The sequence below is a fragment of the Oncorhynchus mykiss genome, chromosome 5 (genome assembly GCF_057628025.1).
Source record: "Oncorhynchus mykiss isolate SJ-2025 chromosome 5, ASM5762802v1, whole genome shotgun sequence".
Taxonomy (NCBI): Eukaryota; Metazoa; Chordata; class Actinopteri; order Salmoniformes; family Salmonidae; genus Oncorhynchus; species Oncorhynchus mykiss.
In genome coordinates, this window is record NC_143026.1 from 85,554,723 (window position 1) to 85,581,865 (window position 27,143).

At 43.8% G+C, this 27,143-nt stretch overlaps 2 protein-coding genes and 2 non-coding genes across 15 annotated transcripts in view; 3 read left to right on the forward strand and 1 right to left on the reverse strand.

Moving 5' to 3' along the window:
• LOC110524697 (aldo-keto reductase family 1 member A1-B) overlaps positions 1–10,037 on the forward strand; it is a 29,274-nt gene extending 19,237 nt beyond the window's left edge. The window contains exons 1-9 of one of the 6 annotated variants that reach the window (XM_021604557.3): positions 4,797–4,961; positions 5,870–5,971; positions 6,094–6,213; positions 6,549–6,700; positions 7,010–7,205; positions 7,753–7,952; positions 8,520–8,592; positions 8,891–8,977; positions 9,265–10,037. In XM_021604557.3, the coding sequence (XP_021460232.1) occupies positions 5,876–5,971; positions 6,094–6,213; positions 6,549–6,700; positions 7,010–7,205; positions 7,753–7,952; positions 8,520–8,592; positions 8,891–8,977; positions 9,265–9,330 (990 nt within the window). In that variant the 5' untranslated portion in view covers positions 4,797–4,961; positions 5,870–5,875 and the 3' untranslated portion in view covers positions 9,331–10,037. Of the gene's footprint in view, positions 1–4,796; positions 4,962–5,605; positions 5,783–5,869; positions 5,972–6,093; positions 6,214–6,548; positions 6,701–7,009; positions 7,206–7,752; positions 7,953–8,519; positions 8,593–8,890; positions 8,978–9,264 lie in introns of those variants that run through there. The other 5 variants (XM_036978583.2, XM_021604555.3, XM_036978579.2 and 2 more) reach the window with 5 other exon arrangements.
• Positions 10,038–10,386: 349 nt separating this feature from the next.
• On the reverse strand, positions 10,387–10,459 carry trnar-acg (transfer RNA arginine (anticodon ACG)). The gene has a single exon. It is a non-coding gene; the product is annotated as a tRNA-Arg (tRNA).
• Positions 10,460–10,469: 10 nt separating this feature from the next.
• On the forward strand, positions 10,470–18,923 carry LOC110524699 (histone-binding protein N1/N2). Of its 7 annotated transcripts, XM_021604560.3 has the most exons (15): positions 10,470–10,888; positions 11,896–11,940; positions 12,081–12,194; positions 13,930–14,010; positions 14,116–14,225; positions 14,566–14,841; positions 15,129–15,175; positions 16,148–16,221; positions 16,332–16,405; positions 16,769–16,957; positions 17,264–17,430; positions 17,666–17,731; positions 17,883–17,957; positions 18,339–18,461; positions 18,755–18,923. In XM_021604560.3, exons 1-15 carry the CDS (start codon positions 10,851–10,853, stop codon positions 18,785–18,787), a joined length of 1,512 nt encoding a protein of 503 aa, XP_021460235.3. In that variant the 5' UTR covers positions 10,470–10,850; the 3' UTR covers positions 18,788–18,923. The 7 variants fall into 7 exon arrangements, with proteins under 7 accessions (XP_021460235.3, XP_021460237.3, XP_021460239.3 ...); XM_021604562.3 differs by lacking the exon at positions 18,339–18,461; XM_021604564.3 differs by lacking the exon at positions 14,566–14,841.
• On the forward strand, positions 17,034–17,158 carry LOC118964762 (small nucleolar RNA SNORA16B/SNORA16A family). Its single transcript, XR_005051955.2, has one exon. It is a non-coding gene; the product is annotated as a small nucleolar RNA SNORA16B/SNORA16A family (small nucleolar RNA).
• Positions 18,924–27,143: the final 8,220 nt, after the last annotated feature.

The following is a 27,143-nucleotide window of genomic DNA, read 5'->3' on the forward strand; positions in this document are numbered from 1 at the left end:
AGTTGGTGGTCTGTTGATATCCCTCTAGTGGTGTGGGGGCTGTGCTTTGGCAAAGTGGGTGGGGTTATATCCTGCCCTGTTGGCCTTGTTCGGGGCTATTGTCGGGACGGGGCCAGTGTCACCCAACCCACCCTTGTCTCAGTCTCCAGTATCTATGTTGCAATAGTCTGTGTGCCAGGGGGCTAGGGTCAGTCTGTTATATCTGGTGTAATTCTCCTGTCTTGGTCGTGCTGCTCCTCCAGTTTCAAATGTTCTGCCAGTGGCTAGGGAACCCTGACCTATTCACTGGACATGCTACCTTGTCCCGGACAAGGTAGCGCACCTGCTGTCTCAAACTCTGCCCCACCTGCCCTGAATGATGGGTCGCCACTACTTTGGGTTCACAATCTGTTTGACAAAATTATTTTCATTTACAAATCAGGTCACCCTACCAAACATCCCTGCTAAAACATACTGCAGGTCTGTCTGCTGCCTTTTTGTTGTCACAGCCTAAATGCCAATCACCAAACGAGGGGACTAATGCAAGTGTAGATGAAATAAAATCAAACTTTATTTGTCACATGTGCCGAATACAACAAGAGTAGACTTTACTGTGAAATGCTTACTTACAAGCCCTTAACCAACGGTGCAGTTCAAGAAGAGTTCATATTTACCAAATAAACTAAAGCAAAAAATAATCAAAAGTAACACAATAACATAACAATAACAGGGCTACATACCAGTACCGGTACAGGTTAGAGATAATTTGAAGTGACTATGCATAGATGATAAACAGCGAGTAGCAGCAGTGTACAAAAACAAATGGGGGGTCAATGTAAATAGTCCAGTGGCCATTTGATTAATTGTTCAGCAGTCTTATGGTTTCGGGGTAGAAGCTGTTAAGGAGCCTTTTGGTCTTAGACTTGGCGCTCCGTGACCGCTTTCCGTGTGGTAGCAGAGAAAAGCGGTCGCGGAGCGCCAAGTCTAGGACCAAAAGGCTCCTTAACAGCTTCTACCCCTAAGCCATAAGACTGCTGAACAATTAAATTGACTTTAGTACATGCTGTCAAAAGGCTGCATTCTGCAACAGATGTATGGACGGGAGTAACAGCAACCTAATTTTGTTGACATTTTACATAATTCAGGTGTTCCAAGCTTGTATTGTCATACCCAAGAAGACTCGATGCTGTAATCGCTGCCAAAGGTGCTTCAACAAAGTACTGAGTAAAGGGTCTGAATACTTACAGTGGGGCAAAAAAGTATTTAGTCAGCCACCAATTGTGCAAGTTCTCCCACTTAAAAAGATGAGAGGCCTGTAATTTTCATCATAGGTACACTTCAACTATGACAGACAAAATGAGAAAAAATAAAATAAAAATACATCCAGAAAATCACATTGTAGGATTTTTAATGAATTTATTTGCAAATTATGGTGGAAAATAAGTATTTGGTCACCTACAAACAAGCAAGATTTCTGGCTCTCACAGACCTGTAACTTCTTCTTTAAGAGGCTCCTCTGTCCTCCACTCGTTACCTGTATTAATGGCACCTGTTTGAACTTGTTATCAGTATAAAAGACACCTGTCCACAACCTCAAACAGTCACACTCCAAACTCCACTATGGCCAAGACCAAAGAGCTGTCAAAGGACACCAGAAACAAAATTGTAGACCTGCACCAGGCTGGGAAGACTGAATCTGCAATAGGTAAGCAGCTTGGTTTGAAGAAATCAACTGTGGGAGCAATTATTAGGAAATGGAAGACATACAAGACCACTGATAATCTCCCTCGATCTGGGGCTCCACGCAAGACCCCGTGGGGTCAAAATGATCACAAGAACGGTGAGCAAAAATCCCAGAACCACACGGGGGGACCTAGTGAATGACCTGCAGAGAGCTGGGACCAAAGTAACAAAGCCTACCATCAGTAACACACTACGCCACCAGGGACTCAAATCCTGCAGTGCCAGACGTGTCCCCCTGCTTAAGCCAGTACATGTCCAGGCCCGTCTGAAGTTTGCTAGAGAGCATTTGGATGATCCAGAAGAAGATTGGGAGGATGTCATATGGTCAGATGAAACCAAAATATAACTTTTTGGTAAAAACTCAAATCGTCGTGTTTGGAGGACAAAGAATGCTGAGTTGCATCCAAAGAACACCATACCTACTGTGAAGCATGGGGGTGGAAACATCATGCTTTGGGGCTGTTTTTCTGCAAAGGGACCAGGACGACTGATCTGTGTAAAGGAAAGAATGAATGGGGCCATGTATCGTGAGATTTTGAGTGAAAACCTCCTTCCATCAGCAAGGGCATTGAAGATGAAACGTGGCTGGATCTTTCAGCATGACAATGATCCCAAACACACCGAAGGAGTGGCAACGAATGAGTGGCTTCGTAAGAAGCATTTCAAGGTCCTGGAGTGGCCTAGCCAGTCTCCAGATCTCAACCCCATAGAAAATCTTTGGAGGGAGTTGAAAGTCTGTATTGCCCAGCAACAGCCCCAAAACATCACTGCTCTAGAGGAGATCTGCATGGAGGAATGGGCCAAAATACCAGCAACAGTGTGTGAAAACCTTGTGAAGACTTACAGAAAACGTTTGAGCTCTGTCATTGCCAACAAAGGGTATATAACAAAGTATTGAGATAAACTTTTGTTATTGACCAAATACTTATTTTCCACCATAATTTGCAAATAAATTCATTAAAAATCCTACAATGTGATTTTCTGGATTTTTTTTCTCATTTTGTCTGCCATAGTTGAAGTGTACCTATGATGAAAATGACAGGCCTCTCTCATCTTTTTAAGTGGGAGAACTTGCACAATTGGTGGCTGACTAAATATTTTTTTGCCCCACTGTATGTAAGTGTCATAGTTGTATTTTTTTTTTAATCAAGTAGCTAAAAATTCTAAAAAACTGTTTTTGCTTGGTCATTATTGGGTATTGTGTGTAGATTGATGAGGGGAAACATTTTTTAAAGCAATTTTAGAAAAAGGCTGTAATGTAAATGTAATAAAACGTGGAAAAAGTCAAGGGGTCTGAATACTTTCCGAAGGCTCTATAGGTACCATGACTTGAATGGGAATTGTGTCAAAAATGCTAAAACATTGTCAGGGAAACTAAACCAAAGCATGGCTTGCTGTCATAGCTTGTCCTTGTCCATAGACTGTGTACAGGGTAAGGAAATCAATGATATTTAGTAATTTAAGTGAACAATCCCTTTAAGCAAGCTAACTCAAAGCTAGCTTTAAAATCTAATTTGATTTGGGGCCTCCCGAGTGGCGCAGCGGTCTACAGACCTGGGTTCGTTCCCAGGCTATGTCACAACCGGCTGTGACCGGGAGTCCCATAGGGCGGCGCACAATTGGCCCAGCGTCGTATGGGGTAGGGGAGGGTTTGGCCGGCGGGGCTTTACTTGGCTCATTGCGCTCTAGCGACTCCTTGTGGAGGGCCGGAAGCCTGCAGGCTGACCACAGTCATCAGTTGAAGAGTGTTTCCTCCGACATTGGTGCAGCTGGCTTCTGGGTTAAGCGGGCGGTGTTAAGAAGCGTGTTTTGGCGGGTCATGTTTCGGGCGACCCGGGTCGGGTTTTGTCATACCAATTAGTTTAAAACCAAGCAGTGGTTGGAGCAGTCCTCCATATGAATGAATGGAATTCTACAGTATTTCAATTAAATGTTACAAGGAAAAAAATTACATATATTCAAGTATTATACTTAAAAGGAAAATATTTTTTATTTTATTTATTTTTTTAGCTCACATAATATAATTTCAAATTATGCATTAAGATGTATATAATAGAATAAAGGTGGCAAACACGAATGTAGACATTAATAAATAAATTTCTATAGCTTCCAAAATATGTTTTTCTATGGTGAGGGAGTGCCAAGATGGAGGCGCGTCGGCTTCAACACAGCGTCCCCAAAGGTAATCTAGTGTATATATAAATCAATTGTTAAATCTAGATGGTTTCTTGCACAGAAAAATGAAGCCCTTTGAACGGACTGTGATAGCCATAGAGATATATAGAGGACTCATCTTTATATCTGTGATCGCACAGGCAGTGCCATTGAGGCTACAGTCCATAGGAATCCCCACCAATAAATGCCTCCATTTTGGCACTCCCTCACTGTTGTAAAAAACATTTTGGAAGCTATAGAAAATGCATTTATTAATGTCTACATTTGTTTTTACCACATTTATTCTATTACAGACACATTAATGCATACTTTGAAATTATATCATGTGAGCTAAACATACAAATAAAATAATGATATTTTTTAAATATATATTTTTAAACTAATTTGTTTAGAGATTACTAATGGTACTGTCCCTCATTCATATGGTGGACTGCTCCTACTTGGGAGTGCCAATATGGCCATACAGTGGCATCAAAGCCTCTTAATGGCCAATGCATAGCATCAGAAATCTGGAGTTTATATACATAAGTGATCACCACCCAGTTGACAACTTTTACTACTTTAAAATGGCAGAAGTATGGTGGAAGCCCTCAATGTCAATGTCCATGTTAAAATGGGCTTTATAAACTGGTTGGTTCGAGCCTTGAATGCTGATTGGCTGAAATCTATGGTATATCAGACTGCATAGCACTGGTATGACAAAACATTTGTTTCACTGTTCTAATTACATACATTGGTAACCAGTTTATAATAGCAATAAGGCACCTTAGGGGTTTGTGGTATATGGCTGTATATGGCTGTATCCAGGCACACCGTGTTGCGTGCATAAGAACAGCCCTTAGCAGTGGTATACTGGCCATATATCACACCCCTCTGGCGTTATTTCTTAAATATCCATTATGAGTAGTCTATATATCTCTATGGTGACAGTCCTCTTGAATCAAACCCTGGAAACGGAAATATCAGCAAAATGAAGTCGGATTTTGTTGAACAGCTAAAATTGGACTATTTGTGGCCAGGGCTTTGAAGAAGAGAGTTATTAATTTTTTTGCAGATTGATACCAGTAAGTGGGATGTTTATGAATACAGCTGCTAGACGTTTTGTACGACAGTGTGTGTATTTTGTTGGTTTCATTTCAATTAGGGTCCACTGACTGGGTGAATATGCAGCACATAACATCTACTTGGATCAGATTCTCAATCGTATATGTTGCATAAGGCAGGTGAATTGACTATCAAAAAATGAAAGGATAACGTTAAATCGCCAATAATAATGTAGAGGAAATGATACGTGACATCGAGATCATCATAGCACTGAATTACATTTGTATCGCTAGCTTCTTCAAGCATGCATGAAAGATTATTTATCGATGAAATGTCAATATTTTGGAATATTGCCTTTGTGCATTTCTATCTTTGTCCACCCTACCTCGTTTATTACCAATAGATTGCAGACATGCTTTGGTCTGACCGCAGCCGGTTTCTGCTCCAGATTGCGCATCGTGATTATTGATCAGATTCGATATTTCTACTGGCCATGGTAATGAAACTATTGTTATTGTATTACATTTCACAATGACAGTTTGATTTAGCTGAAAATGGTATCAATACTATTAGCTGAGAAAGAGTACAGTAGTAGGGTCCAGGTGTGGTCAGGTCTCGTGCAGCTGTTGACACAGAAACGCGAATTTCCACCCATGCTTTGGTCAGGAAGGAAGTCATGTGATAGTCAGCAGCAGTTCATATGAGCCATGGGCAGGAGGCTTAGTGGAGTGTGCTAGTAGACAGGAGGCCCCAAAAGCTGAAAGTTTCAACATCTATCTCGCCTGTTAGGCCCATAGACTTACAGGCAATGCAAACCAGTGATCTGAAGGACACAATAAGAGTAAGCCACTTCACAATGTTGAGATGCACAATGTGAACATCACAAAGGCTTTACCTGACTGACATCTTGATTCTGCTCTGTCTTCAGGTACACATGGCAGTGGCAGGTAAAAATGACTTTGCAGTTCTCAACACCGGGCGGAAGATGCCTCTCCTTGGGCTGGGAACATGGAAGAGTGAACCTGGCAAGGTAGGTGTTCATCTTTTTCATCAAATATTTATCCTAACTCATCTGCAGTGTAGTATTAATATTAGCTTGCTGTTTGGGTTTTTGTAAGCAGTGGTTGTCTTGTTGGGTTGACTGTATTCCAGGTTAAACAGGCAGTAATCTGGGCCTTGCAGGCTGGCTACCGTCACATCGACTGTGCTGCCATCTATGGCAACGAGGTGGAGATCGGAGAAGCTCTGCAGGAGACACTTGGCCCTGACAAAGTAAGTCAACACCAAGGTTGCGTCCCAGATGGCACCCTAGTCCCTAATTCAGTGCACTACTTTCAACCAGAGCACTATAAACATGGTATCTAAGGCTTAGTACTATAGACTCCATTGGCAGATACTGAGATGGACAGAGTCGGTCTGTTATTATTGTGCTAGCTGGACAAAGTCTTGATAGTATATTTGGCATGTGAATGATTGAAATAAGTTACGAGCTAGCCAGGAGTCAAACCTCACATTTGTAGTCAAGACACATTACCCATTGCACTACTGGCCCAATGATGGGTCAAAAGGTTTGTGTGGTCTTTGTTTACACCTGTCTCTGTATACAGGCCTTGAGGCGAGAGGATGTGTTTATCACCTCCAAGCTGTGGAACACACAGCATCACCCGGAGGATGTGGAGCCCGCTCTGCTGAAGACACTGAAGGAGCTGAGTCTGGAGTACCTGGATCTATACCTCATCCACTGGCCCTACGCCTTCCAGTGAGTAGCCTCCATGGGATCTGGCCTACTCAACATTGCTTCTGTTATAAAGAGGCATAATAACTGGCATTCGTGAACATGTTACAGCAAATAAATGTGTAAAATTGTCAGACAGAATTTCCTTTTAATTTCAATCCGATTTGGGTACACGTGCTATTACAATTTTTTTGAATGATCTATTCACATTACAGGGGCTGTGTAGTTAAACTAACTCTATGGTCCTCCTATTGAATTTTTAAACCATGTACATGGGTCATCATGACTGTACAGTTAACATTATGCCTGCTCTTCCCCTTGTCTTCCCCACAGACAAGGTGACGCTCCTTTCCCCAAGTCGGAGGACGGCACCCTGCTGTACGACGACATCGACTACAAGCTGACTTGGGCTGCCATGGAAAAGCTGGTGGGAAAGGGCCTGGTCAGGGCTATCGGCCTGTCCAACTTCAACAGCAAACAGATAGACGACGTTCTCTCCGTAGCCAACATCAAACCCACTGTGCTTCAGGTAAGGAGATATGTGGCTTGTGCTGACTGTGCGTACATTATTCCTTGCTACCTACCTAAAGATCAGTTGGGCAACGATTGAAAAAGCTTCTGAGCTAGCCATGAGTCTAACCTCGAATCTTCTGATCTGTAGCCAGACGTGTTATACATTGTGCCACTAGCCTACTGAAAGTGGTTGTATTTGTTTGTATGTTTGTCTCTTCATCACTGCCACAACCAGTCTTCTCTCAGGCTACTGTCCATCTTCCAATATCCTTTGCATATAACCCTCCACCTACTGTCTCTTTGTGTCTCTGTCAGAAATACAGCAAGTGTTTGTTGACTGTTAAATACTACAACATATGAGTGTTTGGTTTATGAGCTATTTTGCTAGGTAGGGAGTTCTTGATATGTGGCATGTGCTGTGTGTACATTATTCCTCCCTACCTTACGATCAGTTGAATAAATATTGAAAAAGTTTACCAGGAGTCAAACCTAGGATCTTTGGATCCATAGTCATCCATTGCACCACTAGCCCACTGCCCACTGTTTGTTTCTCTGTTTTCCAGGTGGAAAGCCATCCGTATCTGGCTCAGGTGGAGTTGCTGGGACACTGCCGGGACAGAGGCCTGGTGATTACAGCGTACAGCCCACTGGGGTCACCGGATCGGGCATGGAAGCATCCTGATGAGCCCGTCCTCCTGGATGAAGCAGCAATCGACACCCTGGCCAAGAAGTACAACAAGTCCCCAGCACAAATTATCCTTAGGTGAGTAATGTTCTATAATGTTCTATCCTAGAACTCTTTACACAATGATAACCCAGCATCCCCATGTCATATACAAATGCCAGGAATAAAGACACCTGAAATACACTGATTAAGTACAGAATGTAAGCTGATATTCTGCCATGAGCCTATCAGCAGGTTCCACAACTGAGAAGTGATGAACACATCCTCTCGCGTCAGGGCCTGTACAGTGAGACGGGTGTAAAATAAACACACAAACAAGAACACACACCTTGCCTTTAGCCAATAAGCGCGTTAGTTACGCAATGGATAACGCATCTAACTACAGATCAGAAGATTCTAGGTTCTACTCCAGGTTAGCTCGTAACTATTATCTATCATTTCCCAATTCCTCTTTAGGTAGGCAGGATAAATGTACCAGTATACACAGCACATACCAAATATATTAAGACCTCCCCACCTAGCACAATAATTAATTAAATAAATGACTAAAACAAACAGTCATATGGTCTAGTGGTCAGATCCTGATTTTCATGTAGACAATTTTTCTCTCCAAATTAAACCATGCACATCTTGTCTCTTTGCTAGATGGCAGACACAGCGAGGAATAGTGACGATCCCTAAAAGTGTGACAGAATTTCGGATCAAAGAGAATATTCAGGTGGATATTTTGTATTTTTTTGTTATCTAAGCCTATTTTTCACAAGTATTGTGGTTTTGTAGTGTTCTATTGTATGATGACAATCTATAATTGTAAATTGGTGCACAATTCAGTCTACTAGTGCGAGAAACCAAAAACTCTACTACTACTACTACTACTACTACTACTACTACTACTACTACCACTACTACTACCCATCTCATAAAACTGTTTGCAGAAGTCCCATCATGTAGTCATGTAATAATGATTTATTTGACTACTGAGTGTACGCCTAATCTAAATGTGTGTGCATCCTCAGGTCTTTGACTTTACCCTTGAAGCGGAAGAGATGAAGTGTATAACAGCATTGAACAGAGGCTGGCGCTACATTGTACCAACTATCACAGTGAGTGGATTTAGAGCTCTTCTAGTGGTATATATATGTGTACAACAGAAGTGAGACCAGAGAGTATTGTTATTTAATTTCTATGGGTTATGTGATGGCCAGCTAACAATAGTAAAATGTGGTATAGTGAGCTGATACTATATCTGTGGTATGTTATCAGCTGGTAGAAGAAAGTAGACATTTCACCATAAAGTTTTCAGTGGGTTAGTGGCGCAATGGACTGCGGATAAGTCAATTCTAGGTTTGACTCCTGGCTAGCTTGTAACTTTTTTCAATTGTTGTTGCAGGTTGATGGGAAGCCCGTCCCCAGGGACGCAGGACATCCACACTACCCCTTTAGTGACCCCTATTGAGCAATTCCCCACTCTGCTGCCCTATTTTGTGCCTTGGGAACTTACTCCCCTTCCTCAACCCCCTCCAAGGCTGTGTCCCAATTCCATTAAAATGTCTTCCTCCTTCCTAACCACTGATTTGATAAGGGAAAGAGGGACATTTAAGGCAGGGCTGCCCAACACTCTTCCTGGAGATCTACAGTCCTGTGGGGTTTCAGTCCAACCCTAATTTAACACACCTGATGCTACTAATTAGCTGCTCAACAAGACCTTAACTTGCTGAATTCAGAACCGCTAAATTAGGGTTGGACTGAAAACCTACAGGACAGTAGATCTCCAGGAAGAGGGTTGGGCAGCCCTGGCTTAAGGGGAAAGAAGGTTGTGGAAAATCCATCTCCTTTCAGATCATTGGTCATGGTGGCGTGGGGTGACAAGAAAAGGGGTATTTTTGAGAGTATTGGGACATAGCATGTTCTTCATAATATTTTTTGGTTTGTTACTGCCCTGTTTGCTTTTGTGACGAGGGTTAATTACAATGCTTGTTTACCAGGAGGGAAAACTATGAATGGAGAGTTAACATGCAGAAACAGTCTAACAACTCTGTCTGACCTGCTTTTGGACTCGGGCTGCACAAAAGCACTGAAGTGACATGTTTATGGATATGCAGTGTTATGTTTTAAACTGACTTGCCTAGTTAAATAAAATAAAAATATGTTTTGTATTTTAAATATATTGAACCCATCTATCACCTTGCTGCCCAGTGCTTTACAACCGACTCAACATAAAGAGATATTTCCTACTTGCAAGTCCATGAGTAGCACGAGCTTCTTATAAAAATAAAGTATAGACACATATATAAAATACATTTAAAAAAAAATAATATGTCCCAGTCATGAAGACATCCCTGGACCTCTTGGATGAAAGCAGGATTCTTGACTTTTAGAACATTTCGATGTTAGCTTATGCTTATTTTATTGTGCTGGATCTTGCTATATATATATATATATACACGTTTACCAGTCAATTATTATTTCTAACTAACCGAAGTCAAAGAGCATGTGGGACATGAAAAAGATACGAGCTAGCCAGGAGTCGAACCTAGAATCTTCTGATCCGTAGTCAGACGCGTTATCCATTGCGCCACTAGCCCGCTGTAAAACGTATAATTTAATAACGATATATATTCTGCACATAATATATTTTATCAGGTTCTAAAATGTATTGACGTTTGGTATTTACCAGTAACAAAGTTGGCTACATGCAATGGATTGATTGATGATTTTGATGATTAGTTGAATGGCCTTTCAGATGATCGATCAAGCAATGATTCTAATAATGTTACATTGTATCATGGTAGTTCCCCTTTAAATGTAATCTCCCGCGTTCAGTGAAATTTAAGTTGAAAGTTCAGCGGAAGCGTTACACCGTGTCACTATTTAAAAGCGCCAACAAAGTGAAAGAATGAACAGGCGCTAAACCTGATATATTCCTGGACACAGCTGTGTTAATTTACACGAAATAGTCTCAGTCGCTTCACTAACATGCCTGAGGAAACGGCAGCTGCTTCAAACTCTTCAAGGTGAGCCCATTTGTGTGTGCCTTCGCCTATCCATCTCTGCTTTGTTATCTAGCCTCTGTTCTGTTTGCTTGCCTACAAGCTACAGCAGCGTTTTTAAGTCGTGGTGTACTACAGATAACTAGTCGAAACTTGTTAGTCAACGTTAATTAACAGGTATCCATGGAGAAATTGTTCCCATGCACCATAGCAAGACGTTCCGCTCCACGTCCAGTGGCGGCCAACTAGCTAACGTTGCTAAGTAACGTTACACTTAACCCAAAGGTTGGCGCTAGCCGCAGATGAAACGTTAGCGTAGTCTTACGGTTAGCTAGTTTGCATGGATACGAATTGCATTACATTAGCAGAGTAGCTACAGTTCACACGAATTTGACGATGTTTTGTTGCACTTCAAAACGTTCATTTTCTTGGCCAACGTCAGCTTTAATTAGTTAACTACCTACTTTAGCCAGCAACGTTCGTTAGCCGGAACTGGTTAATTATATTTGCTTGCTAACGTTAGTTGCATAGAAAAGTAGGTAGCTAGCAAAGCAAGAAGCAAGTTCACCTACCACTACTCAAGAAATGCACGTGCTAGCTGTGGTGACCTGTGGTAGCTAACTACGAACATTTTAAAAAGCTTTCCTATACGTAAACTACGAAGGCCACTTTTTAGCTATTCGGGTGTTTGAACGCAAACGCCGTTTTAAGTGAAGTCGGTGTAAACTTGCAAAAAATAAGTTGTTATTCCAACACTCGTTACCTAGATGGCGGCACTCCCGAGAAGAACACTTGCGTTCGAAGCAGGTTTTAAAGACGATCCGATAGAAACATTTTCATTCCCATACTGCGATTTCTGTCTATCGACAGACGAACGAGGTTGTTGCTCCAAGGGTACCTTCAGCCCTTGCGTCGGAAAAGGTTTAAACCAGGCATCTCAGCAAAACTTTGGTTTTCACAATGGACTTTTGTTTTAAGTTATTTATACTAGACAATGTTAGTCTGACTGCATTAATGTCACTTTGTTTCAGCATGGAAGAAAAGTCCTGCTCTTCAAGTGCTGTTGCAGCAGACAGGTGAGAAACTGCACTTCCTGAATTTATACTGATTTTATGAAGTTTGACTTGTTCTTGAGTTCACTCCACAGGGACTTTTCATGCAATGGGTTTAAGTGAAATACAAAAATATTATTTTGGTTGTCCGACGTGTACCACAGTTCAGTCGACGTGATGGCTGAGGCAAAGAAATTGATTGGTGCTGGGAACAGGCATCTGGTGATGGGTGACGTAGTTTCTGCAGTCAACGTGTTCCAGGAGGCTTGTGGCATGTTGTGAGTACTGAGACCAAATGACTTGGATTAACTGTGAATATGAAATGTTATGAGGCTCATTGTGGATTTGATGTTGGTAATGGAATTTTCTCTTGACCTGATCCCATTGCTGGACGACTCATCCTAAAGTTAATTCTGCTATTCTCTCAATTGATACAAACTCAGCAAAAAAAAGAAGTCCTCTCACTGTCAACTAAGTTTATTTTCTGCAACCTTTAAAATTTGTATGAACATAACAAGATTCAACAACTGAACAAGTTCCACAGACATCTGAATAACAGAAATTGAATGTGTCCCTGAACAAAAGGGGGGCTCAAAAGTAAGTCAGTATCTGGTGTGGCCACCAGCTGCATTAAGTACTGCTGTGCATCTCATGGACTGCACCATATTTGCCAGTTTTTGCTGTGAGATGTTACCCCACTCTTCCACCAAGGCACCTGCAAGTTCCCAGACATTTCTGTGGGGGATGGCCCTAGCCCTCACCCTCTGCTCCAACAGGTCCCAGATGTGCTCAATGGGATTGAGATCTGGGCTCTTCGCTGACATACCTGTCTTGCAGAAAATCACACACAGAACGAGCAGTATGGCTGGTGGCATTGTCATGTCAGGATGAGCCTACAGGCAGGGTACCACATAAGGGAGGAGGATGTCTTCACTGTAACGCACAGCATTGAAATTGCCTGCAATGACGACAAGCTCAGTCCAATTATGCTGTGACACACGGCCTCAGACCATGACAGCCCCTCCACCTCCAAATCGGTCCCACTCCAGAGTAAAGGCCTCGGTGTAACGCTTATTCATTCAACGATAAACGCGACTCCGACCATCACCCCTGGTGAGACAATACTGTGACTCGTCAGTGAACACTTTTTGCCAGTCCTGTCTGGTCCAGCGACGGTGGGTTTGTGACCATAGGCAACGTTGTTGCTGGTGATGTCTGAGGACCTGCCTTAAAATAGTCCTACAAGCCCTCAGTCCAGCCTATTGTGGACTGATAAGAGGGATTGTGCGTTCCTGATATAACTCGGGCAGATGTTGCCTAACTGTCCCACAGGTGATGTTCGGCTGTACCGATCCTGTGCAGGTGTTACACGTGGTCTGCCACTGAGAGGACAATCGGCTGTCTGTCCTGTCTCCCTGTAGCGCTGTCTTAGGTGTCTCACAGTACGGACATTGCAATTTATTGCCCTGGCCTCATCTACATGCTTCCTTGCAGCACGTTCACGCAGGGGACCCTGGGCATCTATCTTTTGGTGTTTTTCAAGGTCAGTAGAAAGGCCTCTTTAGTGTCCTAAGTTTTCATAAATGTGACCTTAATTGCCTAAATTCTGTAAGCTGTTAGTGGCTTAACGACCGTTTCATAATTAATAAACATGCACCTGTGGTTCATTGAACAAGCATGGGAAACATTGTTCAAACCCTTTACGAATATCTGAAGTTATTTGGATTTTTACGAATTCTTTGAAAGACCGGGTCCTGAAAAGGGGACATTTCCTTTTTGCTGAGTTTATATTCAGTCTGAATCTGCCTTCCTAGACATTTGTTTCAAAATGAGGGGTGTTTTATGAAACAAATTCACAAATGATTGGATTATCTCTTACCAGCGTATCAAAGTTGATCAGGTCATGTATGCTGGCCCAACCATTTGTTGGCACACAAAGTTGCTGGGGAGGGAGGCAAATCCAGACTAATGGTGAAGATCAGCCAGTAAACACTGTATTCCCTTCTCCCTCAGGGCTGAGCGGTATGGGGACACTGCAGATGAGTGTGGAGAGGCCTTCTTCCTGTGTGGGAAGTCTCTGCTGGAGCTTGCCAGGTAAGTGGAAGTAGGATACTGCATGTATTCAGTTAAACAGCTGTTGCCAGCACCATGCTCTGAGTTATGTATATTCAAATTAAGTGGCTGCTTGTGGTGGTGCAGGATGGAGAACACTGTCCTGGGTGACGCTCTGGAGGGAGTCCCTGAGGAGTCATCCGAAGAGGGGGAGAAGCAGGAGAACTCCAAGTTTGAGAGCGCTGACAACTTGGATGGTGAGCAGTAGCTTCTCAACCTGACCACCATTTTGTTCACGGCTGCTTGTTGTATTTCTCTTGTACAATTGACTTGTACAGTGCCAAACTTGCTTCTTTTGTTGGTAGGTTAAGTGTCATTATGACATTAGCATTATAGGTCACTGGGCAAGGTGGTGCCCTCTAATGGCAGTCTTATATCTGAGAGGGAATGGGCCACATTCACCAGTCTGCTTAGTTCACTGAGGCGGTGGTGGGGGACTTGTTTGTGGTCTGGGCGCAGAGGGAGATACATTTTTACATGCGCTCATTAATAGCATATTAGTGAACAATGTAACAAGGTTTCATGCATCTGGTTCAGAGGAAACAAGGGACGAGCTTCGAATGCAGGTCTATGATGCAATGGCTGAGAAGGAAACCACTCATGGGGAAGCTGGGGCAACTGAGCCAAAGGGGAAGATGGAAGCAGAGGAAGAGGGTGCAGCTGAGGGTGCTGCCAAGTCTCCTGTCAAGAATGGGAACGAGCATTTCGAACCTCCTGTGAATGGGGTGGAGAAGACTCCTGAAGGGAAAGCGGAAGGTGTGAAGACTGAAGAGCAGAATGGAAATGGCAAAGAAGTTGAGGAAGAGGGTGAAGGTAGACTTGGTGTAGGACTGTTTGGGTGCACCACGTGGATTGGGACAGAAGGATGTTAAATGTGGATTTTGCACAATTGCTGTTTAATCTACAGTAGGGCTGTAAAGGGATTGTAAATGAACTATTCTCTTGCAAATTGAAGTTTTACACTGCACCGTTGCACTTCTGATGTCACATTACTACTAAAGACAAGCTTTTCCTCAGTCTCTGGTTATGTACAGTTATTGGTTTTCCTGACACGTACAACTGCAATTTAGGCTTACTGTTCTTTTGGCATCCACCCTTAGATGATGATGATGATGATGAAGAAGGGGAAGGCACTGCTGACGACAAGGTAAGATATCCCTTTGTCACAATGAATTTATGAAGACTCACTACATGACTTAAAGTATGTGGACACCTACTCATCATTCTATTAATATGGTGCCCCCCCCCCAACATCCACTAGATGTTGGAACATTTCTGTGTGGACTGGCTTCCAGTCAGCCACGAGCATTAGTGAGGTTGGCATTTAGGCCTGGCTGCAGTCGGTGTGCCAATTCCTCCCAAAGGTATTTGACTGGGTTGAGGTCAGGGCTCTGTGCAGGTCAATCAAGTTCTTCCACACCGATCCCTACAATTTATTTTATGGACCTCTCTTTGCATGGGGCATTGTCATGCTGAAACCGAAAGGGCCTTCCCCAAAATGTTGCAGTAGATATGGAAGCATAATCATCTTGAATGTCAGTGTATGCTGGAACTAAGGGGCCTAGCTCGGACCATAAACTGCTTCAGACATTCTTCCTCCCCCATTTAACTTTACAGTTGGCACTATGCATTTGGGCAGGTAGTGTTTTCCTGGCATCAGCTCATCTCAGATTTGTCCATTGGACTGCCAGATGGTGAATTGTGATTCATCACTAGAGAAGTTTCCACTGCTCCACCATGCAATGCCAAGCGTCTGCTGATCTTAGGCTTGTGTGCGGCTGCTCGACCATGGAAACCCATTTCCTGAAGCTCCCGACAACCGTTATTGTGCTGACGTTGTTTTCAGAGGTAGTTTGGAACTGTGCGTTACGATGGACAATTTCTACTCTTCAGCACTTGAGTCCCTTTCTGAGTTCGTTGCTTAACACTTTACAGCTCAACCTTTCTTGCTCTTAGACATTTCCAGTTGACTCGGGCAGTTCTAGCAGGGCAGAAATCTGACTTACTGTTGGAAAGGTGGCTAAAATAGCCGAATCTACTAAATTGAAGGGGTTGTCCACATACACGTGTGTGTCTGTATAGTGTTCTAACCTTGTTTGACACTTCCCATATTTTGTAGGAGAGTGAAGAGGAAGTAGGTAACCTGCAGCTGGCCTGGGAGATGCTAGAGGTTGCCAAGGTCATCTATAAAAGGTCAACTCAGCCACTGTGTGCTCCCTGTAAAAGTCTGTCAAACTTTTTAGTGTACATGATTTCCATGGATTAACTTTCACCTGCTTCCCCTTACCACCTCATCCAAACAGGAAGGAGAATGAAGCGGACCAGTTGATGGCAGCTCAGGCCTATCTGAAGCTGGGAGAAGTTGGTGCTGAATCTGGTATGTTTATGTGCTGGTCCTTGTAGGGTCTTTAAAATGTTTTGCTACAGCATGTCCTATTGAACACAGCCATGTAGTTATGTTGACTTCAGACTCTATTTCAGATCAGCTTGCCCTTCCCTCTACATGTTCCCTGAGTACCCCCCGCAACAGTACATGTTTTTGTTGTAGCCCTGGACAAACACCTTGGTGATTAGTTGAATCAGGTGTGCTTGTCCAGGTTACAGTAAATGTGTACTGTTGTGGTTACTGGAGGAGCAGGGTGAGGAAACTCTGCTCTACCTCGGGTCTTAAATCCTTGCACCACGACAGATGTTTGTAGTTGTAATCACTTCATACTCAGCTTGGCACTGCTTCTCCCAGGTAACTACCCTGCAGCGGTGGAGGACTTCCAGGATTGCCTGGCCCTGCAGCTGAAGCACCTGCCCCCCCACAGCCGTCTGCTGGCTGAGACTCATTACCAGCTGGGAATGACTTACTGCTACACAGGCCAGTACAGCCAGGCCATCCAGCACTACAGCAGCTCTGTCAAGGTCATTGAGGGCCGCCTGGGTAAGATGGATGAATATTATTATTTTTAGCAGACTTTAGTGTTTTCAACCCACAACCTAGGTGTTGCTAGTCCAATGTTACCCCTTATCGAATCAGCTTCGGCCTACTGTCCCAGCTGAGTTGGTTAATGAACCAAAAGCATATTTTACTGGCTGTTCGGTTTCTTGTATCTTATCAGCAACAATTTGGGTGAGGACATTAACTTGTTGTACTTGATTCAAAGCTACCTGCACAGTCATGATACAGCACCAGCTATGACATGTCAATCTCTGACCTGTCACTTGCATACCTTGTTTCTGTGTCTAGCCATGCTCCAGGTGGTGCTTGACAAGGGTGAGAATGGTGCTGAGGAGGGGAAGACTGAGCTGGAGGAGCTGAAGCTGCTGCTGCCTGACATTGCTGAGAAGGTGGAGGATGCCAAGGAGAGTCAGAGGACGGCAGGATCGGCCTCCGTGGCCATACAACAGACCCTGGTGAGACTACCTGTGGGATACTGGCTAGGATCAGTGTTGATTGTCAAACGGGGAGGGTCTTCTCCAAGAAATGCTCCTTTTAATCTAAAATGTGTCCTAATGACTATTACTTGGTATAGCAGTTCTAGTAAATATTTATTGATCAAGGAAGAAGTCCAGTCCACTTGACTTCTAATGAGGAAGTTGAGGATCCAGCTACTTTTTCCAATTGATCTGTGGGTTTCTGTTCTTCCAGGCCGGGGCCTCTACTTCATCTGCATTCCCAGCTTCAGCAGAAAAAAGTGGACCATCAGCATTTGAAGCAAGTCATTTTGTCTGTTTTTGAAGTCCATCTTAAATGTTTCTTGCACCTGGAATGAAACCTTGTGCCAACTGAATCAAATGACCTATATGTCAGTTACTTAAGTAAGCAAGCTGATGTTCATGACCAATTCCCTTGTCCTGTGTTTCAGACCGCTGTCACGTCAGCAGCTGGTGGTGGGTCCTCCAACTCTGCGTTAGACATTTCCCACCTGGTCAGGAAAAAGGTGAGGTGCTCCTGCCTGACCGTTAACTCTGCTACTTACTACTAGTCCCAGCCTGGGGTGACAGTGACGTTTGGATGATGCTGATCATGTCCTGGTCTACAGGTTACTGTGCTCTGCCTGAGACTAGTAGACTCAAGTCCAATCAATCCATGCCCCCTATACTAGTATGTTCATGTTGCATGAATTTATTGCGTTCTCTTCGTTCTGAGGGTGACCACTGCCCCAATGGTGGTTTCTTTGCTTTCATGCCCCTCTCCTTTTGAGCGTTATTTTGGTTGTGGTGCAGTGGCTTTGTGATCGTGTGGCAATGTCAGAGCAGGTTACAGTAGAGGTGAGGGAGGTAATGTTGAGAACCTGACTTTGGTTTGTGTTCCTGTACAGAGGAAAATGGAGAGCCCCATAAAGGACACAGATGCTAAAAAGAACAAGCAGGAAACTACAGTTAATGGCAGCGGCGACTCCGGCTCTGCCAGCAACGAAGTCCAGGAGAAAGGGGCACAGGAGGCGAGTTGATAGGTTTATAACTCATTCTCAGTGGAGTTGGGTGCAGCGCAGGAAGTTGGTATTGGTGGTATCTTGAGGAAAGGGACTGTGCAGTTTTTATTTTTCCCATTTGAACAGACCGGAGTGCTATGACAAACTCGTGCAGGTTTCATAAATCCTCCAACTGATTAATCTCAACAGTATTAATGGACCCCTGACAGGGATGGTAGGTGTTTCTGGATTAAAGTGGTGTTCGGGCGTTTAACTTTCTGATCTACTAATGCTGTTTGATTATTTTTCTTCCTTTCCCATAGCCTGCCAAGCCGTCCTCTGACTCTTCTGCGTGATTTGACTTCCTGATCATCCAGCCAGCAGAGCATGCCTGTCCCCTAACACTTTCTGTAAATATGAACATTCTCTCACTTGTTGACTTTTTTTTTTGTATACTTGTAGTAATAAAAGTTCAATATTTGCATATCTGAATCACTTGTCTTCAGAATTCTACTTTTGGTTAGTTTTAATTTGAACTTGAAAAAAAAATGTAGGTACCAAGTGGTTAGTCATTTGTCTGGGTAGAGTTTAGTGACACTACTGCCTCTGCCAACAATCCTTGGCTGTGGTGTAGCTGTCGGCATGTTTTCCCATGGTCTGATGCACAACCTACAGGGAGGTCATCTGACTTTTTCAACAACAAGAAATATCACTCATCAGTATTTACATTGCTGTACATGATGCTCGTCTGTATCGAGGGCAGACCCAGTACGGGCTGGTGGCGTGTATGAGCTGGCTGGGCGATCACTGGTCTGGCTTGGGGCTATAGCAGTCAAAGGTTAACTAAAATCTGTGTCCAAGTAGGATCAGGGTTAACAAATGATTCTTAACATAGGATATGTCTATGGGGTCACAAACACATTTAGGACCAGGGTAAGGACTTGTACTCTTCACCTCACCACATGGTACACTCATACAGACGTCTGGCTCTGTACCCAAAAAGATGTGACGTGATTACATGTTCATAAGTAGTGGGGGGGGAGTAGTCTATGCTATAGGAATCATGTTTCAGGACTCCACTGATCCTGACGGTACATAACGTGCTGGTGGGACACCTTCCTGTAGAAAGACTTGAGAAATCTACATTTATTGATAGTGTAGAACTTTACAGGTGCCTCGGCTTGTTTTCTATCAAAGTCTAATAAAGCAATCCAGTCTGAACATCTGTGTTCAGACCCCTTGACTTGATCCTCATTTTGTTATGTTACAGCCTTGATCTGAAATGAAATCAATCTACACACAATACCCCATGACAGTGAGTTTGTAGAAATTTTAGCAAATGTGTTAAACTGAAATGCCTTAACAGAAGTATTCAGACCCTTTGCTTTGAGACTTGACATTACGCTCCAGTGCTACTTTCTATTGGTCATTGTTTTGGAAAGGCACACCTCAGGTCCCATAGTTGACAGTGCATGTTAGAGCAAAAACCAAGCTGGGGTCGACGGAATTTTGTAGAACTCCGACAGGATTGTCAAGACACAGATCTGGGGAAGGGTACCAAAACATTTCTGCAGCATTGAAGGCCCCATTCTTAAATGGTAGTTTGTAACCACCAAGACTCTTCCTAGAGCTGGCTGCCCAGCAAACCTGAGCAATCAGGGGAGAAGGGCCTTGGTCAGGGAGGTGACCAAGAAACTGATGGTCAGTCTAACAGAGCGCCTCTGTGGCGATGAGGAATCTTCCAGAAGGACAAACTCTGCAGCACTCCACGGTCGAGTGGCCAGACAGAAGCAACTCAGTAAAAGGCGCCCAAAGACTCTGATGAAAAATAAGAATGTCTGATGAAACCAGGCACAATCCATACGGTGAATTGTGGTGGCAACATCGTGCTGTAGGGATTTTTTTTTTTACATTTTTTTTTTTTTCAGCAGCAGGGACTGGGAGACTAGTCAAGATGAATGGAATAAAGTAAAGAGAGCTCCTTGATAACCTGCTCCAGAGTACTTAGGACCTCAGACTTGGGTGAAGGTTCACCTTCCAACAGGACAATGCAGGAGTGGCTTGGGGACAAGTCTCTGGGCCACACAAAGACATTCAGCCACAGCCCGGACTTGAACCCGATCAATCATCTCTGGAGAGACCTGAAAAGAGCTGTGCAACGACACTCCCCATACAACCTCAGAGCTTGAGAGGATCTGCAGAGAAGAATGAAGAGAAACTCCCCAAATACAGGTGTGCCAAGCTTGTAGCGTCATACTCAAGACTAATCGCTGCCAAAGGTGCTTCAACAAAGTACTGAGTAAAAAGTCTGAATTCTTACGTAAATGTGATTTTCGTTTGTTATAAATTTGCTAAAAAAATGTAAACTTTTGATTTGATGTTATGGGGTATTGTGTGTAGATTACGGTAAAAATCTATTTTACAATATGGCTGTAATGTAATTTTTTGGGGGGAAACGGGGATCTGAATACTTTTCGATTGCACATAATGGTGTAAAGACATGAATGGAAAAATGGTGTACAGCAGTAGTTCTGGGATGAGCCATGACTTGAATACACTATATACAAAAGTATGTGGACACCCCTTCAATTTGGTGTATTCGGCTATTTTAGCCACACCTGTTACTGACAGGTCTATAAAAGCGAGCACACCGCCATGCAATCTCATAGATAAACATTGGCAGTAGAATGGCCTAACTGAACAGCTCAGTGACTTTCAACATGGCACTGTCATAGGATGCCACCTTTCCAACAAGTCAGTTTGTCAAATTTCTGCCTTGTTAGAGCTGCCCCGGTCAACTAAGTGCAGTTAAGTGGAAACGTCGAGGAGCAATGGCTCAGCCGCAAAGTGATAGGCCGCACAAGCTCACCGAATGGGACTGCTGAGTGCTGAAAAATCGTCTATCCTCAGTTGCAACACTCACTAACGAGTTCCAAACTGCCTATGGAAGTAACATCAGCACAAGGACTGTTTGTCGGGAGCTTCGTGAAATGGGTTTCCATGGCCAAAAAGCTGCACACAAGCCTAAAATCACCATGTGCAATGCCAAGAGTCAGTTGGAGTGGTGTTAAGCTCGCCGCCATTGGACTCTGGAGCAGTGGAAACATGTTCTCTGGAGTGATGAATCACACTTCACCATCTGGCAGTCCGACTGACTAATCTGGGTTTGACGGATGCCAGAAGAACGCTATCTGCCCGAATGCATAGTGCCAACTGTAAGGTTTGGTGGAGGAGGCATTTTTTCATTATTTTCCCGTAATCAGGGATTGCGTTAGACCTGGGACACCAGGTGTGTGCAATTAATTATCAGGTGGAACAGAACCAGCAATCTCCGGACCTCGCAGGGTAAGAGGTGAGTACCTCTGTTCTAGACAATTATGTGCTTCCAACTTTGTGGCAACAGTGTGGGGAAGGCCCTTTCCTGTTTCAGCATGAGAATGCCCCCGTGCACAAAGCGAGGTCAATACAGAAATGGTTTGTCGAGGTCGGTGTGTAGAAGAACTTGACTGGTCTGCACAGAGCCCTGACCTCAAACCCATCGAACATCTTTTGAGATGAATTGGAACGCTGACTGCAAGCCAGGCCTTATCGCCTGACCTCACTAAAGCTTCTTGTGGCTGAATGGAAGCATGTCCCCGCATCAATGTTCCAACATATAAGCCTTCCCAGAAGAGTGGAGACTGTTATAGCTGCAAAGGGGGGACGAACTCCATATTAATGCCAATGATTTTGGAATGAGACAACCAAGTGTCCACATACAAAAGTATGTAGTGTGCATTTTCTCATGAATCTACACACAATACCACAATCACAAAGCAATAACTGTTTTTGACTTTTTTTTTACAAATGTATTAAAAAATAAATTAAATTATATCACATTTACTTAACTATTCAGACCCTTTACTCAGTACTTTGTTGAAGGACCTTTGGCAGTGATTGAGTCTTCTTGGGTCTGACGCTACAAGCTTGAAACACATCAAATGTATTTCATAAAGCTCTTCGTACATCAGCTGATATCTCAAAGTGCTGTACAGAAACCCAGCCTAAAACCCCAAACAGCGAGCAATGCAGGTGTAGAAGCACAGTGGCTAGGAAAAACTCCCTAGAAAGGCCAAAACCTAGGAAGAAACCTAGAGAGGAACCAGGCTATGAGGGGTGGCCAGTCCTCTTCTGGCTGTGCCAGGTGGAGATTATAACAACATGGCCAAGATGTTCAAATGTTCATAGATGACCAGCAGGGTCAAATAATAATCACAGTGGTTGTCGAGGGTGCAGCAGGTCAGCACCTTAGGAGTAAATGTCAGTTGCCTTTTCATAGCCATAACACACCTGTATTTAGGGAGTTTCTCCCATTCTTCTCTGCAGGGCGTCGCTGCACAGCTATTTTCAGGTCTCTCCAGAGATGTTCGATCGGGTTCAAGTCCGGGCTCTGACTGGGCCACTGAAGGACATTGAGACTTGTCCCAAAGCCACTCCTGCGTTGTCTTTGATGTGTGCTTATGGATGTTGTTCTGTTGGAAGGTGAACCTTCGCTCCAGTCTGTGGTCCTGAGCACTCTACAGCAGGTTTTCATCAAGGATCTCTCTGTACTTTGCTCCGCTCATCCATCCCTCGATCCTGAGTGGGCTGTCATGCCTTTTACTGGGGAGTGCCTTCCGTCTGGCCACTCTACCATAAAGGCCTGACTGGTGGAGTGCTGCAGAGATGGTTGTCCTTCTGGAAGGTTCTTACACCTCCACAGAGGAACTCAGGAGCTCTGTCAGAGTGACCATCAGGTTCTTGGTCGCCTTTCTGACCAAGACCCTTCTCCCCCGATTACTCAGTTTGGCCAGGCGGCCAGCTCTTGGAAGAGTCTTGGTGGTTCCAATCCATTTAAGATTTTTTTTTTGAGACCTCCACAAATCTGGTTCATCCGTGGGAGCAATTTCCAAACACCTGAAAGTACCACATTCATCTGTACAAACAATTGTACGCAAGTATAAACACCATGGGACAACGCAGCTGCAAAAGTGCAAATCAATCCCAGAACAACAGCAAAGGACCATGTGAAGATGCTCGAGGAAATAGGTACTAAAGTATCTATATCAATAGTAAAACGAGTCCTATATTGACATGACCTGAAAGGCCGCTCAGCAAGGAAGAAGCCACTGCTCCAAAACCACCATAAAAAAGCCCGACTACAGTTTGCAACTGCACATGGGGACAAAGATTGTACTTTTTGGATAAATGTCCTCTGGTCTGATGAAACAAAAATAGAACTGTTTGGCCATAATGACTATCGTTATGTTTGGAGGAAAAAGGAGGTTAGGCTTGCAAGCCGAAGAACACCATCCCAACCGTGAAGCACGGAAGTGGCAGCATCATGTTGTGGGGGTGCTTTGCTGCAGGAGGGACTGGTGCACTTCACAAAATAGATTGCTACATAAGGAAGGACAATTATGTGGATATATTGAAGCAACATCTCAACATCAGTCAGGAAGTTAAAGCTTGGTCGCAAATGGACAATGACCCAAGCATACTTCCAAAGTTGTGGCAAAATGGCTTAAGGACAACAAAGTCAAGGTATTAGATTGGCCATCACAAAGCCCTGACTTCAATCATATAGAAAATGTGTGAGCATAACTGAAAAAGCGTGTGCGAGCAATGAGGCCTACAAACCTGACTCAGTTACACCAGTTCTGTCAGGAGGAATGGGCCAAAATTCACCCAACTTATTGTGAGAAGCTTGTGGAAGGCTCCCCAAAACGTTTGACCCAAGTTAAACAATTTAAAGGCAATGCTACCAAATACTAATTGAGTGAATGTAAACTTCTGACCCACTGGGAATGTGATGAAAGAAATAAAATCTCAAAGAAATAATTCTCTCTACTATTATTCTGACATTTTATATTTTTACAATAAAGTGGTGATCCTAACTGACCTAAGACAGGGAATTTTTACTAGAATGAAATGTCAGGAATTGTGAAAAACTGAGTTTAAATGTATTTGGCTAAGGTGTATGTAAACTTCCGACTTCAACTGTAGTACCTGTACTTGAGCTAAACTCAGCAAAAAAAAGAAACGTCCTCCCACTGTCAACTGCGTTTTATTTTCAGCAAAATGAACATGTGTAAATATTTGTATGAACATAACAAGATTCAACAACTGAGACATAAACTGAACAGGTTCCACAGACATGTGACTAACAGATAGATAGAGGGTTCCTTAAAGCTAGCGAAGGAGATGTGAGTCTCCAGCTTCAGAGATTTTTGCAATTCGTTCCAGTCATGGGCAGCAGAGAACTGGAAGGAAAGACGACCAAAGGAGGAATTGGCTTTGGGGGTGACCAGTGAGATATACCTGCTGGAGTGCGTGCTACGAGTGGGTGCTGCTATGGTGACCAGTGAGCTGAGATAAGGCGGGGCTTTGCCTAGCAGGGTCTTGTAGATGTACACATGATCAATAGACACAAATCACTGAAGGTGGAAACAAAGCATCAAATGTGACACCCTCCATACCCCAATGAGAGACCATGCAGGACTGACACTCTTCCTCCTGCAGCTGGTTTCAGACCCAGGTTGGGCCTGCTGCTCCAGAGTGTGGGCCTCAGCCTGCAGGCATGCACCTGGGCCAGAACGGCTGGAACAGATCCACCGGACTGCATGTATGCCAGCCTCAGAGCTCTGCCATACCAACACACACAGCCACAGTTAAACACAGTCATAGATACAGATAGGGAACAGGATAGTAATACATTGCTCCTACTGCACTGATTACTGGTGTTGCATGCTAACGTCAGACGGCAGGTAGCCTAGCAGTTAGAGGGATGGGCCAGCAACCGAAAGGTCGCTGGTTTGAATACCCGAGCCGATAAGGTGAAAAATCTGTTGATGTGCCCTTGAGCAATGCACTTAACCCTACTTTGCTAGAGGCACGCTTTACTACTACGGCTGACACTGTAAAACACATGTATGTGACAATAAAAACATGTTTTTTTATGTCATAAGAGCTACTAATCTGGCACTAATAACAGGTGCATCGATGATCACACTATAGCTGATACTACTGCAAAGAGGTGGTACTATCTCTACCATGAAGTAACCTTTTCATCTGTTTAATCAGAGCTGTACGCTAAGACATATGTACCTTATTTGGGAGGAGAGGGGGCCATCCACAGAGGATATAAGGTCAAAGTTGACATGTCCCTTTGTGTCCTCAGGCAGCGTAGGGCTGTGTGAGTCAGACCTAACCTCTTTGACCCTATGAAGAGCACAGAATAATATTTATTTTTCTGACAGACATCTAACTCATCAGGGTCATGGTCATTAGCCACCAAACTGAGGTACATGGACTGAAATAGGGAGGGACTACTGGGCGACCTGTTCCACAGGCCTGTTGTGAGAGTGTCTTCTGCTGCTCTCTAGTGGCTACAACTAACCCCGGCTGCAGGGTGGTGATCTGGTCCCTTAGCTCCAGCAGCATAGTCTCCAGGTGGGCCGTGCTGCCCTGACAGGCCCCAAGCTGCCTCACTATCTGACAAACACACACAAAGTGAAAGTGTGTTGAATTACTCACACTGTTGCTTGTTTTGCATACCGGTATCTATAGTGTGTGTTGTTGTTTTTCTCTGTGTTGTATAGTGTCAATCTGTCTCCATATTAGCCCGTGTTCTACATGGGAGAACAGCAGCATCAGATACAATCTACAGTATTTATTTGTGTGTACATGTATTTTATTGGTGTGTAAACTCTCTATGTCTACGGCAACTTACTTGCCCACTCTCTGTTGCTCCAGGAAGTGGTTGTGGGCCTGTATCTCTGCTAACTGGCGGTCATGGTGCTCTGCCAGCTTTCTTAGCCTCTCCCTGTGGCCCCACTGCCTCCCTGAAACCTTGATCTCCAGACACTCTTGTCTCAGTTGGCCATTTAGGTAGGTTGGGCATGCTCTCCTCAATCGACATCTTCAGCTTGTGAAACTGTAAATTAAAGCATGACATTTGTCTGTATGTTAAGTAATATTATTTAATATTAATGGGACTATCAAGATGACTATAAATTGTATTTCATGTCTAGATGGGTGGGATTGAGCGTTATTAGGCACCTCGTCAGTGAGGTTCCTCAAGGCTAGACTCTCTGACACACTGCCCTGTAGGTTGTCTTCTCTCCCAGCCCTCCATGCTGTGGCATTGGCCCTCCCCTGCATTTTCCGGAGGGGCATACCCCTCTGCTCTCTCAGCTGTCAGAAACAATCGATGTTAGACAGACAGACAGACAGACACACACTACACTAAGAGCCAACGCACTCACTTACTTTCTTATAAGATCATGGGTCATGCAGGTTTTGGATAGATCCCCTTGCGCTCTGGCTGCCCTTGTCTTAGCACCACGGGATCTCCAATGTTGCTCCCGATACAGAACAATGCTTTATGTTTCTCCAGGAGTCGGAGGGAGAGGAATACCATACTACACTGTGGACAGCGAAACTCTCCCAATGACTCCATCACTGCATCCTTTTAACCAAGTCCACTGGGCAACAATAAAGGCACACACCACGTATCACAAGAGTGAAAACTAAATATACTCCTAAATGAGCTCAGCTATTATCATTAATCTATTTACCACTTTTCTCCAAATCAACATAGGTATACGGTTAGCTTACTCTTGTGCATAAAGTATTGGTTATGCTTCTGGTGATTTCCCTGTTTGTTGGTTACAATCACCATGTCGATGGCTG